The 13,226-nt window shown below is 43.1% G+C and overlaps 1 protein-coding gene across 2 annotated transcripts in view; it reads left to right on the forward strand.

The window, feature by feature from the left end:
* The window catches only part of ddr2a (discoidin domain receptor tyrosine kinase 2a), a 30,008-nt gene extending 17,089 nt beyond the window's left edge, over positions 1-12,919 (forward strand). The window contains exons 3-20 of one of the 2 annotated variants that reach the window (XM_035648501.2): positions 1,600-1,702; positions 2,268-2,499; positions 2,719-2,866; positions 3,652-3,754; positions 4,287-4,470; positions 4,562-4,802; positions 5,062-5,127; positions 5,824-5,960; positions 6,115-6,331; positions 6,420-6,652; positions 6,756-6,883; positions 7,003-7,200; positions 7,287-7,521; positions 7,693-7,842; positions 7,930-10,077; positions 10,360-10,547; positions 12,566-12,656; positions 12,754-12,919. In XM_035648501.2, coding sequence (XP_035504394.1) covers positions 1,600-1,702; positions 2,268-2,499; positions 2,719-2,866; positions 3,652-3,754; positions 4,287-4,470; positions 4,562-4,802; positions 5,062-5,127; positions 5,824-5,960; positions 6,115-6,331; positions 6,420-6,652; positions 6,756-6,883; positions 7,003-7,200; positions 7,287-7,521; positions 7,693-7,842; positions 7,930-8,061 — 2,507 coding nt within the window. In that variant the 3' untranslated portion in view covers positions 8,062-10,077; positions 10,360-10,547; positions 12,566-12,656; positions 12,754-12,919. The remainder of the gene's footprint in view (positions 1-1,599; positions 1,703-2,267; positions 2,500-2,718; positions 2,867-3,651; positions 3,755-4,286; positions 4,471-4,561; positions 4,803-5,061; positions 5,128-5,823; positions 5,961-6,114; positions 6,332-6,419; positions 6,653-6,755; positions 6,884-7,002; positions 7,201-7,286; positions 7,522-7,692; positions 7,843-7,929; positions 10,078-10,359; positions 10,548-12,565; positions 12,657-12,753) is intronic. The other variant, XM_035648502.2, reaches the window with a different exon arrangement.
* The last annotated feature ends 307 nt before the right edge of the window (positions 12,920-13,226 follow it).

Raw genomic sequence — 13,226 nt, forward strand, 5'->3', positions numbered from 1 at the left:
CCAGGTTAACAGGGTCAGGCTCCCCTTAACTTCTGCCCCCAGCTCCACTGAAAGCCACATCCTACTGCTATCACATATACACAACATAAGGTTTCCAAATGCTCTTTCATCCATACGTGAGGTTACCTAGCGACCATATCCTGTGTGGTGGAGTTATCAGTGGTAGACAACAACAACCCAGCCCTTCAGATAAAACATGATGGAAAAGTGCCCTTTCACTTTTATCCCTGGAAACACCCAGGGATCAGTGAAATCATCCAGAGTCTTGTAAAAGTTAATAGATACCATGTTGGCTGTGTCAGGCTCAGCTAGCCACTAACCCACTGACTCGTAATGAGATGAAGAATTTCCAAATGGCGGCGTTAATCTTAATCGACTCTCAGCAGTGAAGGAGACAGAAGAGAAGAGCAAGGGGAGAGAGACCACACAGGAGGTCAGGACAGGGAGGAGACAAGAAAAGGAGGATGAGGGGGTGGAGGGGTATGCAGGAGGAAACAGAGGGCATATTGCTTCTATTGACCACACAGTGGAGGCGTGATGGGCACGAAACCAGCCAGTTTCACCACACACACACACACACACACACACACACACACACACACACACACACACACACACACAGTAACTCCTGTACAATTGCTATTTGGGTTGGCAGAATGGGTCCAACTTATTATTTCAATAAAGCAACCACAATTTGAGTGCAAAGTGTGTGCGTGTGTGTGTGTGTGTGTGTGTGTGTGTGTGTGTGTGTGTGTGTGTGTACTCCTCTCACCCCACGGCTTCATCCAGCACGCCATCACATTTTTGCAGGGGCTTGGAGTTAAGTTGTTCTTTCGTTGAAATGTTTGAGTGTGTCTGGTGAATGTTTGAATATGGTTTTGAATTTTCAGCGCTAACCAGCGCTGTGGTTGGTCTGAGGGAAGCGAGGGGAGTTGCATGGTTCATAGTTTGATTGTTCAGGTAAAACTGGAGGGGAGGGGACGACTATTAGACTACTGTCCTGCTGTTAAAAACACAATCATTTATCAAGTCGAAGAAAGGAATGTTTTTGAGTAACAGATACTTTGTTGTATAATATCACTTTGGGATCTGACATCTGAGTTCAGTATTAACAAACACTGCTACTGTAACTGACAGCGAGGGAAGAAGTGTTTTTACTTAAATAAATAGTTAAAGATTTTAGAAAGTGCGCTAATTCCTTTTCTAGCTTTAGATCTCTGATATCTATCTGCTGCTTACGCCCCTTTACATTGTGTCTGAGGTAGTTGCCCGGCAACAGTCTCACTGAAGTCACTTTCCCTGACCAAGAAGCAGTTTAATCCACGTTTCTCTGTAATTCTGTATTTTGCAGAGCTGCATAATCAAAACTGGACTTACTGTAAGTGAAATTACTGATTTCGGTGTTTAGCCAAAATAGTGCTGGTCAACTAAAAAGGCCAGTCTTTTTAATGACAGTGCTTGTAATGAGTAATCCACCTTTTGGTAAATAGTGGCAGAACAAATCAAAGGTCATCGTGTGGTTTTTCACTGACCATCATTCCACCTTCTCATCTGCGTGTTTCTTCCAGTCTTTACATGAAATGTGTTCCTGTGTCTCAGGTGTGTGTCGGTATCCTCTGGGCATGTCAGGAGGGCAGATACAGGACGAGGACATCTCCGCCTCCAGCCAGTGGTCCGAATCCACTGCTGCTAGATATGGCAGGTAGGTCTTCAAACACACACACGCACACACACACACACACACACTTCATATGTTTACCCTGATAATGAGTGTGTGTGAAGGTACAAGGAGCCTGTGCCTTTGTATTTGCAGCGAACCACAAGTTGGGGTATCAATTCTACTTGCAGCCACATGATTAAGGAAGCGTGTGTGTGTTGTGTGTGTGTGTGTGTGTGTAGCAAAACTTGGGTGGCCTTCAGTAAGTATCAGGATAATGATGTACTACACTTCCCCCATCCATCCTGTCTGTGTTTCCAGTGTTGCCCAGCTCCCCCCTCTCCCCTGAAGCCCCTCGCCCAAAACGAACAGTTTAAGATGAATTTACAGCGCAGGCTGTCACCGAGGTGTTTTCATAACAGGCTGTAAGAGCTGAAATCCACCACCGCACTCATTCTTACTTTCTTCTCACCTTTCCTTTCACCATCCTGTCCTCATTCTTCTTCTCCCATACTCCTTCCCCTTTCCTGCAGTAAATGCGTCTGTGAACATCCACCCACTGTTCATCGCTTAACTTTTCCTCCTTCCTTTTCCACTTGTCTCTCGCCAGGCTGGACTTCGAGGACGGCGACGGCGCGTGGTGTCCGGAAATAACGGTCGAGCCAGACAGCCTGAAAGAGTTCCTCCAGATTGACCTGCGCTCGCTCCACTTCATCACCCTGGTGGGCACCCAGGGTCGACACGCGGGAGGCATCGGTAATGAGTTCGCCCAGATGTACAAGATTAAGTACAGCCGCGATGGGAGCCGCTGGATCTCGTGGAGAAACAGGCAGGGCAAGCAGGCGAGTCAACCCATCAATCAGTGCACTGGCTGGGGTATAACCCAAGTATTTCAGGTTTATATATGATGTGTTTCCATCTCTATAACAAACTTCTGATCAAGATTCACTGTCTACGATATTTCCCCTCATGATATAAAGAGGCCATCACTTTGTTTTTTCAAATCATTCTGAGTCGTCAGTGCGTTCCTTTGTGATGAAGTGTGTTTGTTTCACATGCAGGTGATTGAAGGAAACAGAAACGCCTATGACATCATACTCAAGGACCTCGAGCCGCCCATCATCGCTCGCTTTGTCCGCTTCATGCCCGTCACAGACCACTCCATGAACGTCTGCATGAGGGTGGAGCTCTACGGCTGTGAGTGGCTCGGTAAGATGTGGGTGAGGTTGAAGGGGAGACACGGATGCGAGTAGAGAGGAAGTGAAGAGCAAAGATCACAACAAGGCTGAGGGCCAGGTTCCTTTCCTTTGAGGACATGAAGAGGCAGAAGATCAGCTGATTCTCTGTCATCTTTTTATTACAAGCAGGACACTGTTGCTCAAACAACACGGATGTACACTACAATAATAATATGGCAACCTAGTGTGTTTGAAAAGTGTGCACTTTTGTACTTAGTGTATACTTAGACACAACTTCTGATATTTTCCTCTTATTCCTTAACTTAAACCTCAAATTTGCGGTTCCCATGCTCAGCAACTCATATAAACTTGGCACACTTTCCTGCTGTTCTGCGAATTTTGGTGATAGTTTAGTTTCATTCATATTGCTAATTTCCTTTGCAGTTACTGAGAACACCCTCTTGAACGGATTTGGAAAACACACACACACACACACACACACACACACACACACACACAAGGAAAGGAATTTGCATCGATTCTTGTTTTTCATACATATTAATAATCTGAGATGAGTCCCAACCGGCTTATTCGTGTAATGTTCAAAGACATAATATATGTTTTGTATCTGTTTCTTAGTGCTTTATTGAAGTAATTCAGAGCTTAACCTGCAATTATTCTAAAAAGTATTGCAAAAAATCTCTACTACAATTTCAACCAAATTTCTGTGGTCTGAGAAATCCTGTTTTGCACAACATAAATTCGAAAATGCTGGACTAACAATATGTTTTAAAAAAAAATACATCTGCTTTCCAGATGGTCTTGTGTCATACAATTCTCCGGTAGGAGAACAGATGACCTCGCCTGCTTACCCCGTGTATCTCAACGACTCTGTCTATGACGGGGCTGTCATCCACAGGTATGTGTTTTAGTGTGGGCATCATTATTCTCTCCTCACCATCTTCTCACACCACTGCACTGCTTCATCATTGCTCTCGTCCTTCATCAGTACCCCCACCCCACCCCCGCTCCTTGTTGTTGCTTTGGTCACCATGGCGAAAGCTAAGAGTCAGATGGTGGTGAGAAGGTCATGGTGGTTTGCTGTTAAGCAATACATCATGGGACCGACTGACTCAACCGTGTCTACAACGTTTCAAAACCTGGATGAACAACTCATGTCCTTTGTCGACGTTAGTGTTTGGATTATGGCTTGGTGAATAATGTCCTCCATGACACAGGCCTCAGGAACAGTGCAGATGGAAAATAAAATGGCCCATGTTACAATATCACAGCCAACAGCAGACGTGAGGAATTGGTTTGATAATGCTGCCACCTAGTGTTGAGTGGTTGGACCATTAAAAACTGTTTGCCTGGGATGATAGATTGGAGAATAAAGGATGTTGCCAAGACATTTTTCTCTGCCTCTTACCTCTTGTCTGTGTTTTTCTCAGTATGACTGAGGGCTTGGGTCAGCTGACTGATGGAGTGTGTGGTCTGGACGATTTCACACACAGTCACGTCTACAACGTGTTGCCTGGGTACGACTATGTGGGCTGGAACAATGAGAGTTTCCCCAGTGGATATGTGGAGATCATGTTCGAGTTTGACCGAACGCGAAACTTCACCACCATGAAGGTGTGGCTCCTGATACAACAAGCTCATCTTTTCATAAGTGCTCATTTATTTCATCTCTCGTCAGTGCTAAACCTCTGTGTACTGTGTCCAGGTCCACTGCAACAACATGTTCTCCCGGCACATCAAGGCTTTCCGCCAGGTGGTGTGTCATTTCCGTTCTGAATCGGACTGGGAGGCCTCGCCGCTCACCTTCAGCCCTGTGGTGGATGAGAAGAATCCCAGTGCCCGCTTCGTTACCGTCAACCTAGCCAATCACATGGCCAGTGCCATCAAATGCCAGTTCTACTTTGCTGACGCCTGGATGTTGTTCAGTGAGATCACCTTCCAGTCAGGTATTGACTGGAGAACTGTATGCACAATATGTATCTGCAGTGAGATGCCCCCTGCTAGTTGTTTATTCATATATTCTTCTATTTTTTGTATTCCACGTGAATGCATCCATATATTATTTGTTTGATGAGTTCAAGTGGTGCAAGAATATGCAAGAATTCTGATTACTAACGAGAAAGAAACTATTAAAATCAATTTTGATGTTGCGATTTAAAATCAATAATTATTCTCTGCTCCGCTCTGTGCCATCTCTCCTTTCAGACACAGCCATGTATAACACAACTCTGGCTCCACCCAAGACAGGACTGCCACCCAACATACCACCAGGTTAGCGATCTACACACACACACACACACATGCACACACACGCACACACACGCACGCACATGCAGACACACACACACACATACACACATGGCTACACTACTAATAATAGACAGGAACATGATTCATTTAATAATTCTGCATCATGCATGACAATTAATAGTATGTCCTATTTCTTGTTCCAACATTGCCACACAAAAACAACATGCAAACCCAAACTGTAACATAACTTTTTCCGAGGCCAGAGACATTTCCCTGCAGAACCCAGAAAGTTATGACAGCGTCCGTGTGAACTATGATTCAGCCATCATTCAATTTGTTATTTGCACCTGCCCTTTTCATACTGTCACATGTCAAAATGTCTTTTGTGAAAAGGACCAGCAGACTTTCCTCACAACTAAATTGTCGTATGTCAGAAAAAAACATTGGGTGGAAGCAATCTCCATAATTGACTGGTACCTGTTCGATAAGTCAAATCATTAGCCTGTGAGATTGTGAGGTCTATCATGTCTTTGCAGTACAATTCACAAAAAACGGTTTGCGTTCTCAAAGTAAAATATGTCCCTGGGTCTAATTATTTTGATGTGCAGATGCTTCAGGACTAGTCTGAATGAATTGCAGGTCCACTGTTACTACTGTCTACTAATCACATCCACATCCTATCATTAAAAATTGATGTGTCTTTCTGTCCCTCCACAGAAGATGACCCCACGCACAAAGTAGATGACAGCAACACCCGCATTTTGATTGGTTGTTTAGTGGCCATCATCTTCATCCTTGTGGCCATCATCGTCATCATCTTGTGGAGGCAGGTGTGGCAGAAGATGCTGGAGAAGGTGAGCTCACCACCTAGTTACTGATGCAAATGCATTAAGCGATCACCAGACTGCAGATGTCTGCGGAGATTTTGCACATTTTCATTTTGATTCCTGAGTTTTCTTTTGGGAGGTGATTAGATCTGTTCCTTCACCCCCACATCCTTTATTCTAGGCCTCTCGTCGGATGCTGGATGATGAACTAACTGCTAGTTTGTCAATACAGAGCGAGACGTTCGCCTACAGCCACAACCACAACCAGTCCAGTACATCCAGCGAACAGGAGTCTAACTCCACCTATGAGCGCATCTTCCCGCTCGGCCCAGACTACCAGGAGCCGTCACGCCTCATATGTAAGCTGCCGGAGTTTGCACAGAGCTCAGAGGAGCCTGGTAGGTTGACGCACACTTGCCTATACACTTCATTTTAAACAGATATGCACAATATAATCACTGATTGGCATGTCCCATTTTGTCCCAGCTTCTACCAGCACAGCAGCTTCTAAATCCACCACGACAACTGTCGCCCAGGACGGCGTCCCTCACTATGCAGAGGCAGACATTGTGAACCTGCAAGGTGTGACGGGTAGCAACACGTATGCCATCCCTGCGGTGACTATGGACCTGTTGTCAGGGAAGGATGTTGCAGTGGAGGAGTTCCCACGGAAACTGCTCACTTTCAAAGAGAAGCTGGGAGAGGGCCAGTTTGGAGAGGTGTGTGCTCTTTGTCAGTCTTTCTACAGCTTTTACTCACAGCTTTACATGAGCTGAACGCAAAGGCCAAGTTATAACTGTAACTCCTCTCCTCTCCTCTCAGGTGCACCTGTGTGAGGCAGAAGGAATGCAGGAGTTCATGAATAAAGAGTTTTTATTTGACATCCCCGAGGAGCTGCCAGTTTTAGTGGCTGTGAAGATGCTCCGTTCAGATGCCAACAAAAACGCTAGGTATTGACTCTTGGTGCCTCTTGTAGCCTGTAACTTGTAAACATGATGTCAACATCATTCTGATTTCTATCTGTGTAAAATAAGTCACTTAACTTATGCATATGCTTTTATGTTGGTAGGAACGACTTCCTGAAAGAGATAAAGATCATGTCGCGTCTGAAGGACCCTAACATCATTCGCCTCCTGGCAGTGTGCATCTACAGCGACCCGCTCTGTATGATCACAGAGTACATGGAGAACGGGGATCTGAACCAGTTCCTGTCCCGTCATGAACCCGAGGGACAACTCGCCCTGCTCAGCAATGCACCTACTGTCAGGTGAGTGAGTGGCTGCTCTGAATGCAATGTTTGTTTGTTTTTCCCCTTCCCAACCCATGATGCCATCTCCTCCATCTCATTTCCAGCTTCAGTAATCTGTGCTACATGGCCACTCAGATAGCATCGGGGATGAAGTACCTCTCCTCCCTAAACTTTGTTCATCGAGACTTAGCCACACGAAATTGCCTGGTGGGCAAGAAGTTCACGATAAAGATAGCTGACTTCGGCATGAGCAGGAATCTGTACAGCGGTGACTACTACCGCATCCAGGGCAGAGCTGTGCTGCCTATACGCTGGATGTCATGGGAGAGCATCCTGCTGGTGAGGGCTACTACTTGAATTCTAAAGAAAATTCCTTAGTTAAATATTTTTCCCAACATGTTAATGGTCATATTTGCTGAGCTCCCCTGTGTTCATGCGTATATTTCTCGGAACCAAACGAACACATTTGCAGGCTGTGCAAATCACTGTGTACATCGTCTCGTTTTGCAGGGCAAGTTCACCACAGCTAGTGATGTGTGGGCCTTCGGGGTGACCCTGTGGGAGATCCTGAACTTCTGCAAGGAGCAGCCCTACTCTCAGCTCACTGATGAGCAGGTGATAGAGAACACAGGGGAGTTCTTCAGGGACCAGAAAAGACAGGTGAGTGCCGTTACTTACATTTCACCTGCATGTAAAAGAAAAAAGCAGCGAAACCATGGCCTGAGTTTCTCTCTCCCTGTCGAGCAGATCTACTTGCCTCAGCCCGTGCTGTGTCCAGACTCGCTCTACAAGATCATGCTGAGCTGCTGGAGGAGGAACACGAAAGAGCGGCCCTCCTTCCAGGAAATACACCACGCCCTCCTGGAAATACAGCCGTAAGCCGTGGCTATGCTTAAGACAGTGATTCCCAGTCTGCACATCATCTGGACACATTGGTGCTTGACAAAAGACACACTCCAGGTTTAAGCTGTCTGGTTTGAGTAGAGAGAAAAAGTGTGAGAGCCACTTGTGGGCTACAAGCTACAATTTAGGAAACACTCCTTCCATGGACTTAACACACTACAAAGATGGACTACCAGAGACACAATGTGCGTTTGAGTTTATTAGCACAATCACGTTGGCTCAGATGTTTTATAGAAATACAGGTATTCTTAGGAGATTCTATTCTGTCTTTTTGTACACCAACCCTGAAAAATACGGTTGTGTTGTGACTCATGTTGTGCAAGTCAAAAGTAAATGTAGCAAGTGACATTTGGCACTTTTGAAAATCTATTTTAATTTCATTTTGTTGATACGAGTTTAGCTTTCCCATGTTTACTGTGCTTATTGACAAACGTATGAAACATTGCTGAAGAACTTTCTTGTGTTTTCTTTTGGAGGACTGCTTGAATGTAGTAGGTAAAAGTGCAGCGAACTATTACTGTTACAATTCATTATGTTTCAAGTATTTCATCTCAGTCGCTCTGACAAAGCTCCACCATTTTTAAATTAGAACATCAAGTAACTCAGTCTTTCTCATCTCCCTGCAGTTTTCCTACAGTGATTTGAACACAACATGTATATGACTGTGCATATTCAATAGATAAGTCTAAATCTGAAATATCAATTTTTGTATTTTATATTTATATGTGTTTGTTCTTATAATGTTATGTTTATACGTTTGTTGTTGGTTTGCGCTTTAAGTTGATGAGTGTGGAGTCGCATTTTGGATTTGATTCAGTAATTTTCTTGCTAAAACTTTGGATTTAGACACCGAACAAAAACAGTACTGAAGAAAAAGAAAAAAGGAATCCAGGTTGTGTTTTAAACGTGTGCTCTGCCGGTTTAACAGTATGTTTACAGTGTGTATCGTTGAGAAGATGTTTGTAGATGGAGCAGTTATTGAGAAAGAAAACCCTCTTTGAAAGGAGGAATGAAGAAGAAAAGGGCACGCCGACTTCAAATCATGTGTTTCATTGATTTGACTGCTGCAGATCACGTTCACGTCGTCTATATTGGCTCACTCAAACTCACTGTAATGATGCCTCCATGGTAATTAGTAATCAGCAGTCAATTTTCTCTTTCTATCATTGATACTTTCTTTGTCTTTTCTATGTGTTTTTCCACAGTGAATAACTCTGTGCTGGAATACCTTGTACTTCATACTGCATACAACTGTTTCAGCGAGATCAGCAGTATTTACAGTTTCTGCACTCATATCAGAGGCCTTTGTCCCACTGACCTTGGACGTTAGAGACATTCATATCCTCCCCAATGCATGGCATGTCTGCCTTTATGTCACTCTTATCGTTCAGTACTTTGCTAACAAATCTGTACAAATCTGTGTCATGTTCTATTTGGTTTGGAGACAAATTTAGGCATTAGTGATTCATGTGGTGCTTCTCATTGAACAATGAAGTCTTTTCATGGCATTTACAATCTTCTCTTTGTTATAAATAAATTGGTGACAGACGTACAGCTGCGAAAATTTTAATGCACCCTGGTAAAAATTTAATTTGTTTTGTATTATTACATCTTTGTACTCAAGCGTTTGTTTTTTTCAGTGAGAATGTTTTTTTTATACACATTGTAAACTAAAGTTGTACATTGAGAGACAAATTACAAATAAAACTAAAACAGGGAAGTGTATCTCTCCCTGAGCTCCTGTCTTATTCATGAGAGCTGGATAGGTTACAACTGTGTGGGTGGTACCTGAGGCTGAGCACACTGCAGTCTGGATCTCAGTGTCCAATCACAGGATGGAGGTGGAGTGAAGAGTAGCACATGAACCAGACGCAAAACTTGTTGCATTGAAGAACTTTTAACTGTAAAAAATACTGTTTCCTGTATCTTAACTTGTGTCCTGTTTGGACCAAAATATATGAATTACGGGATTCGGGGACAGGGAGCAAAAAGGTAATGACTGTGTTCATTGTTGTAATTATAAACCTCGATAAAAAACCTGTCTTTAAAGATATTTAAGGCTATTTAAGGATTTTTAAAAAAGACAAGAAATGTATCTATTAAAAGTTTCTTCTTAAAGAGAGTTCCAGACTAAATGTCAGCGTAATCATGTTACTTACATGACAAGAACATTTAAAAAGCAAGATTATTGTGGTCAGATTTACACATTATTATCTTAAAAACCCTGGTACTGTGTTGGTAATAATTCTAACAACTATGGAATGTGTTTCCCAGCAGTGGCCTTAGCCTGGTGCTTTGTGAGCATCCCCTCTGCCTGGACATGAGGGGCCTGCAGGAGCACGTGTTGGGCTGCCCTCTCTGCCCTCCTCACCCCTCGGCCCGGAGCTCAGGTGGCCCCTGCTGCAGATGGACGCCAGCAGCATGTCCTCCGTCATCGGTGCTGCACGGGAGGTCAAACTCAGGTGGGAGGATGGCCTTGCGGCTGCATGGGAGTCAAAAACACATTCACACACCCACATAATCACTAAACAGATTAACTTGCAGGTTCTTCATGCCAGTTAGAAAGCAGCACAATATAAAATCTTTGCCTTTGCTTGTCAACATATAACCGGTTGGATTACCTCTACCTGAACGCAGGTGTTGAGCCAAACCCACTGTTTGTACAAGCCTTTTTCAAAGGCCTCTTCACCAGGTACATTGTTGATTTCAGATGCTCCTGGGTCCTGAAGCTCCTCCGTGTCTGGTGGATTTTTATAATCTGATGCAGTTTACTTGATATATCCATTCTAACGTCGCATGTTTCAGTCACTGACGCTTTTTCCCATACTGCCTTCCTAGAGCTCGCATTTCTATAATAATAATAATACATTTATTTGTTTAGCGCTTTTCACAGACAAAAGTCACAAAGTGGGCAATATGTATCATACAAGTCTATTGCTGTGCCTGAGATGCCCACCAAGTCTCGTAGCCGCTTAATCAGGGTTTGATGGTCTACTGTGTCAAAGGCAGAGCTGGTATTGGATAAAACCTTGGGATTTTCCTTGTTGAACTAGAGATTAAATTTGCAAAGTAAGCTTCCTTTGTTGATCTTTTGTGTCTAAGGTCTTTATGAAATAGGCGGTGCACTTCTAGCCCAGTGGCTTTCCATATAGTCAGTCAGAATCAGTCATCCATGGAGATGTGTTGCAGATGCATCAGTTACTTCTGACGTAGCATATATCAGCAATATTATTACACAGAAGGACAATGTCACCTCTGGTTTGCAAGAAGTTTTCATATCCAACCTCCTTGGTCACTTCTCTACTCATGAGTCAGTGGAACTTTATCAACCAAATGAGCTGGTATTTTGGTCTGATTCTATTGTGCAAAAGCGCATTTCCTTCATTTCTCTTGTCAGCTGTTTACCCTTGTGGAACAAATATAGGTGATACTGGATCTGTCTGTCACTTTGCAGGGATGCTCATTAAAAATTAACAATGCCTACTGTTCTAGCCATGAGGTCACTGTGGTCAGATTTCTGCACACTCTTCGTTTCCAGGTGAATTCTGACCTTTATATCAAGTTGCCATTTAAGAAAAACCTCAAAGTCTACTCTGCTAGAAGATCAGAAATGTATCTTTGTTGTTTTATTCACACATAGTTTTGAGACTCAAAAAAGTCAATATTATTTAACATGAATTTAACTTTGTTAATTAGTTTAATGCTTTTGAATCTACATGTAAAGAGATGCCCCCTCAATGTTGTTGTTGCCTAAAAGCTATATCTTAATGACTGGGTTTAATATATATGTTGTGCAAAAGTGCATCCATAAGTGAAAGAATCATACAACAAGTTTGCAAAATTTAATTCACTTTATTTTTTAAATTCAGCAGGCTGCAACATTCGGTCTTGTTATAAGACAGAATTGCAGTGGAAACAAAAGTTCTATATTTTATTATTTTCTCTGTTATTCAGGCTAAAATTGAGCCTTAATGACACATTAAGATGAAAATTGTATTCTACTGCTGTGGTGTCCCCTGTAGCCTCACTGAACCACCTACAGAAATGCTCACCGCTGCACTTTTGACCTTGAAGACATACAGCGCCGGCCCATCCGCTTCTTCTAATATGCCTCCAACCGGCTCAGCCCATAATGCTCAACACACACTACAACAAACAGGTCATCTCTCACAAAACCTCACATGCTGTATATCACACATGGTCTAAGGATAATGATGACCATCATGCCCTTTTGCTCTCTGGGAGTTGTACTCATCTGTGATTTGTCCCTCAGTTTGTGATGATTTTGCTTGTGAGTGCAGCTCTCGCTGTTCAAATTGTCTACATGTTGTGTGTCTATAATTTATCTACAGTTTTGGAGTGATTTGTTTTATGTCTAAATGCACCCGTCTTCCATGTTAACCAATACCTTCACGCTGGAATGTGAAATATAATGTCAAATTTTTATACACACTTAAGTACAGCTACATTTTTTTTGTAGTTCTAGCAAAATCCTGAATCACTGGACCCACAAGTCAAGTATATGCAGCTCAACATCTGGACAAGGCAACAACTACACATAACCAAGTAAGGTATGACAAAGAATACAATCCTTTAGAAATAAGTTTAAATACAGTCTTGTGAAATTGTTCACATAATGAGTTTTGTGTCTTCTCTTCCTCTTTGCAGATGGATCTAGATTTGGAAACATGTTTGGAGGTCAACAAAAATAATCCCAACCTCGTCTCCAACATGTCCCACACAGTCCTGCAGAATCTGGGTCATCTTGATATCACAGTTTCATCCCTGTCACTTGAAAGCTGCAGTCCCGATAGAAATAACACTCCTGAAGCAACACACCTGAATTCAAAGTGTTTTAGTTTGAATTGCTGCTTCCATCTGTATCAGACACACAAAAAATGTCTGATGTGATGGCTTAGCAAAGAGTATAGTTCATGATATTATACGAGGAGAACAAAACAATTTTGTCAATATGCAGACATGGATGATCTAGATCATCAGTCGTTCAGTGTGCGCGGTGCAGGAGGGGCCATATCCAATGTGGTTGCTCATTCCATGATCCCCACGACCAAGAGCATTGCAGTCTGACAGCAGACTGTCCGTATCATCCCAGAAGTTGACATACGTGCTCTGCGTGAAGC

This window comes from Scophthalmus maximus, chromosome 13, assembly GCF_022379125.1.
Source record: "Scophthalmus maximus strain ysfricsl-2021 chromosome 13, ASM2237912v1, whole genome shotgun sequence".
In the NCBI taxonomy this organism is placed as follows: Eukaryota; Metazoa; Chordata; class Actinopteri; order Pleuronectiformes; family Scophthalmidae; genus Scophthalmus; species Scophthalmus maximus.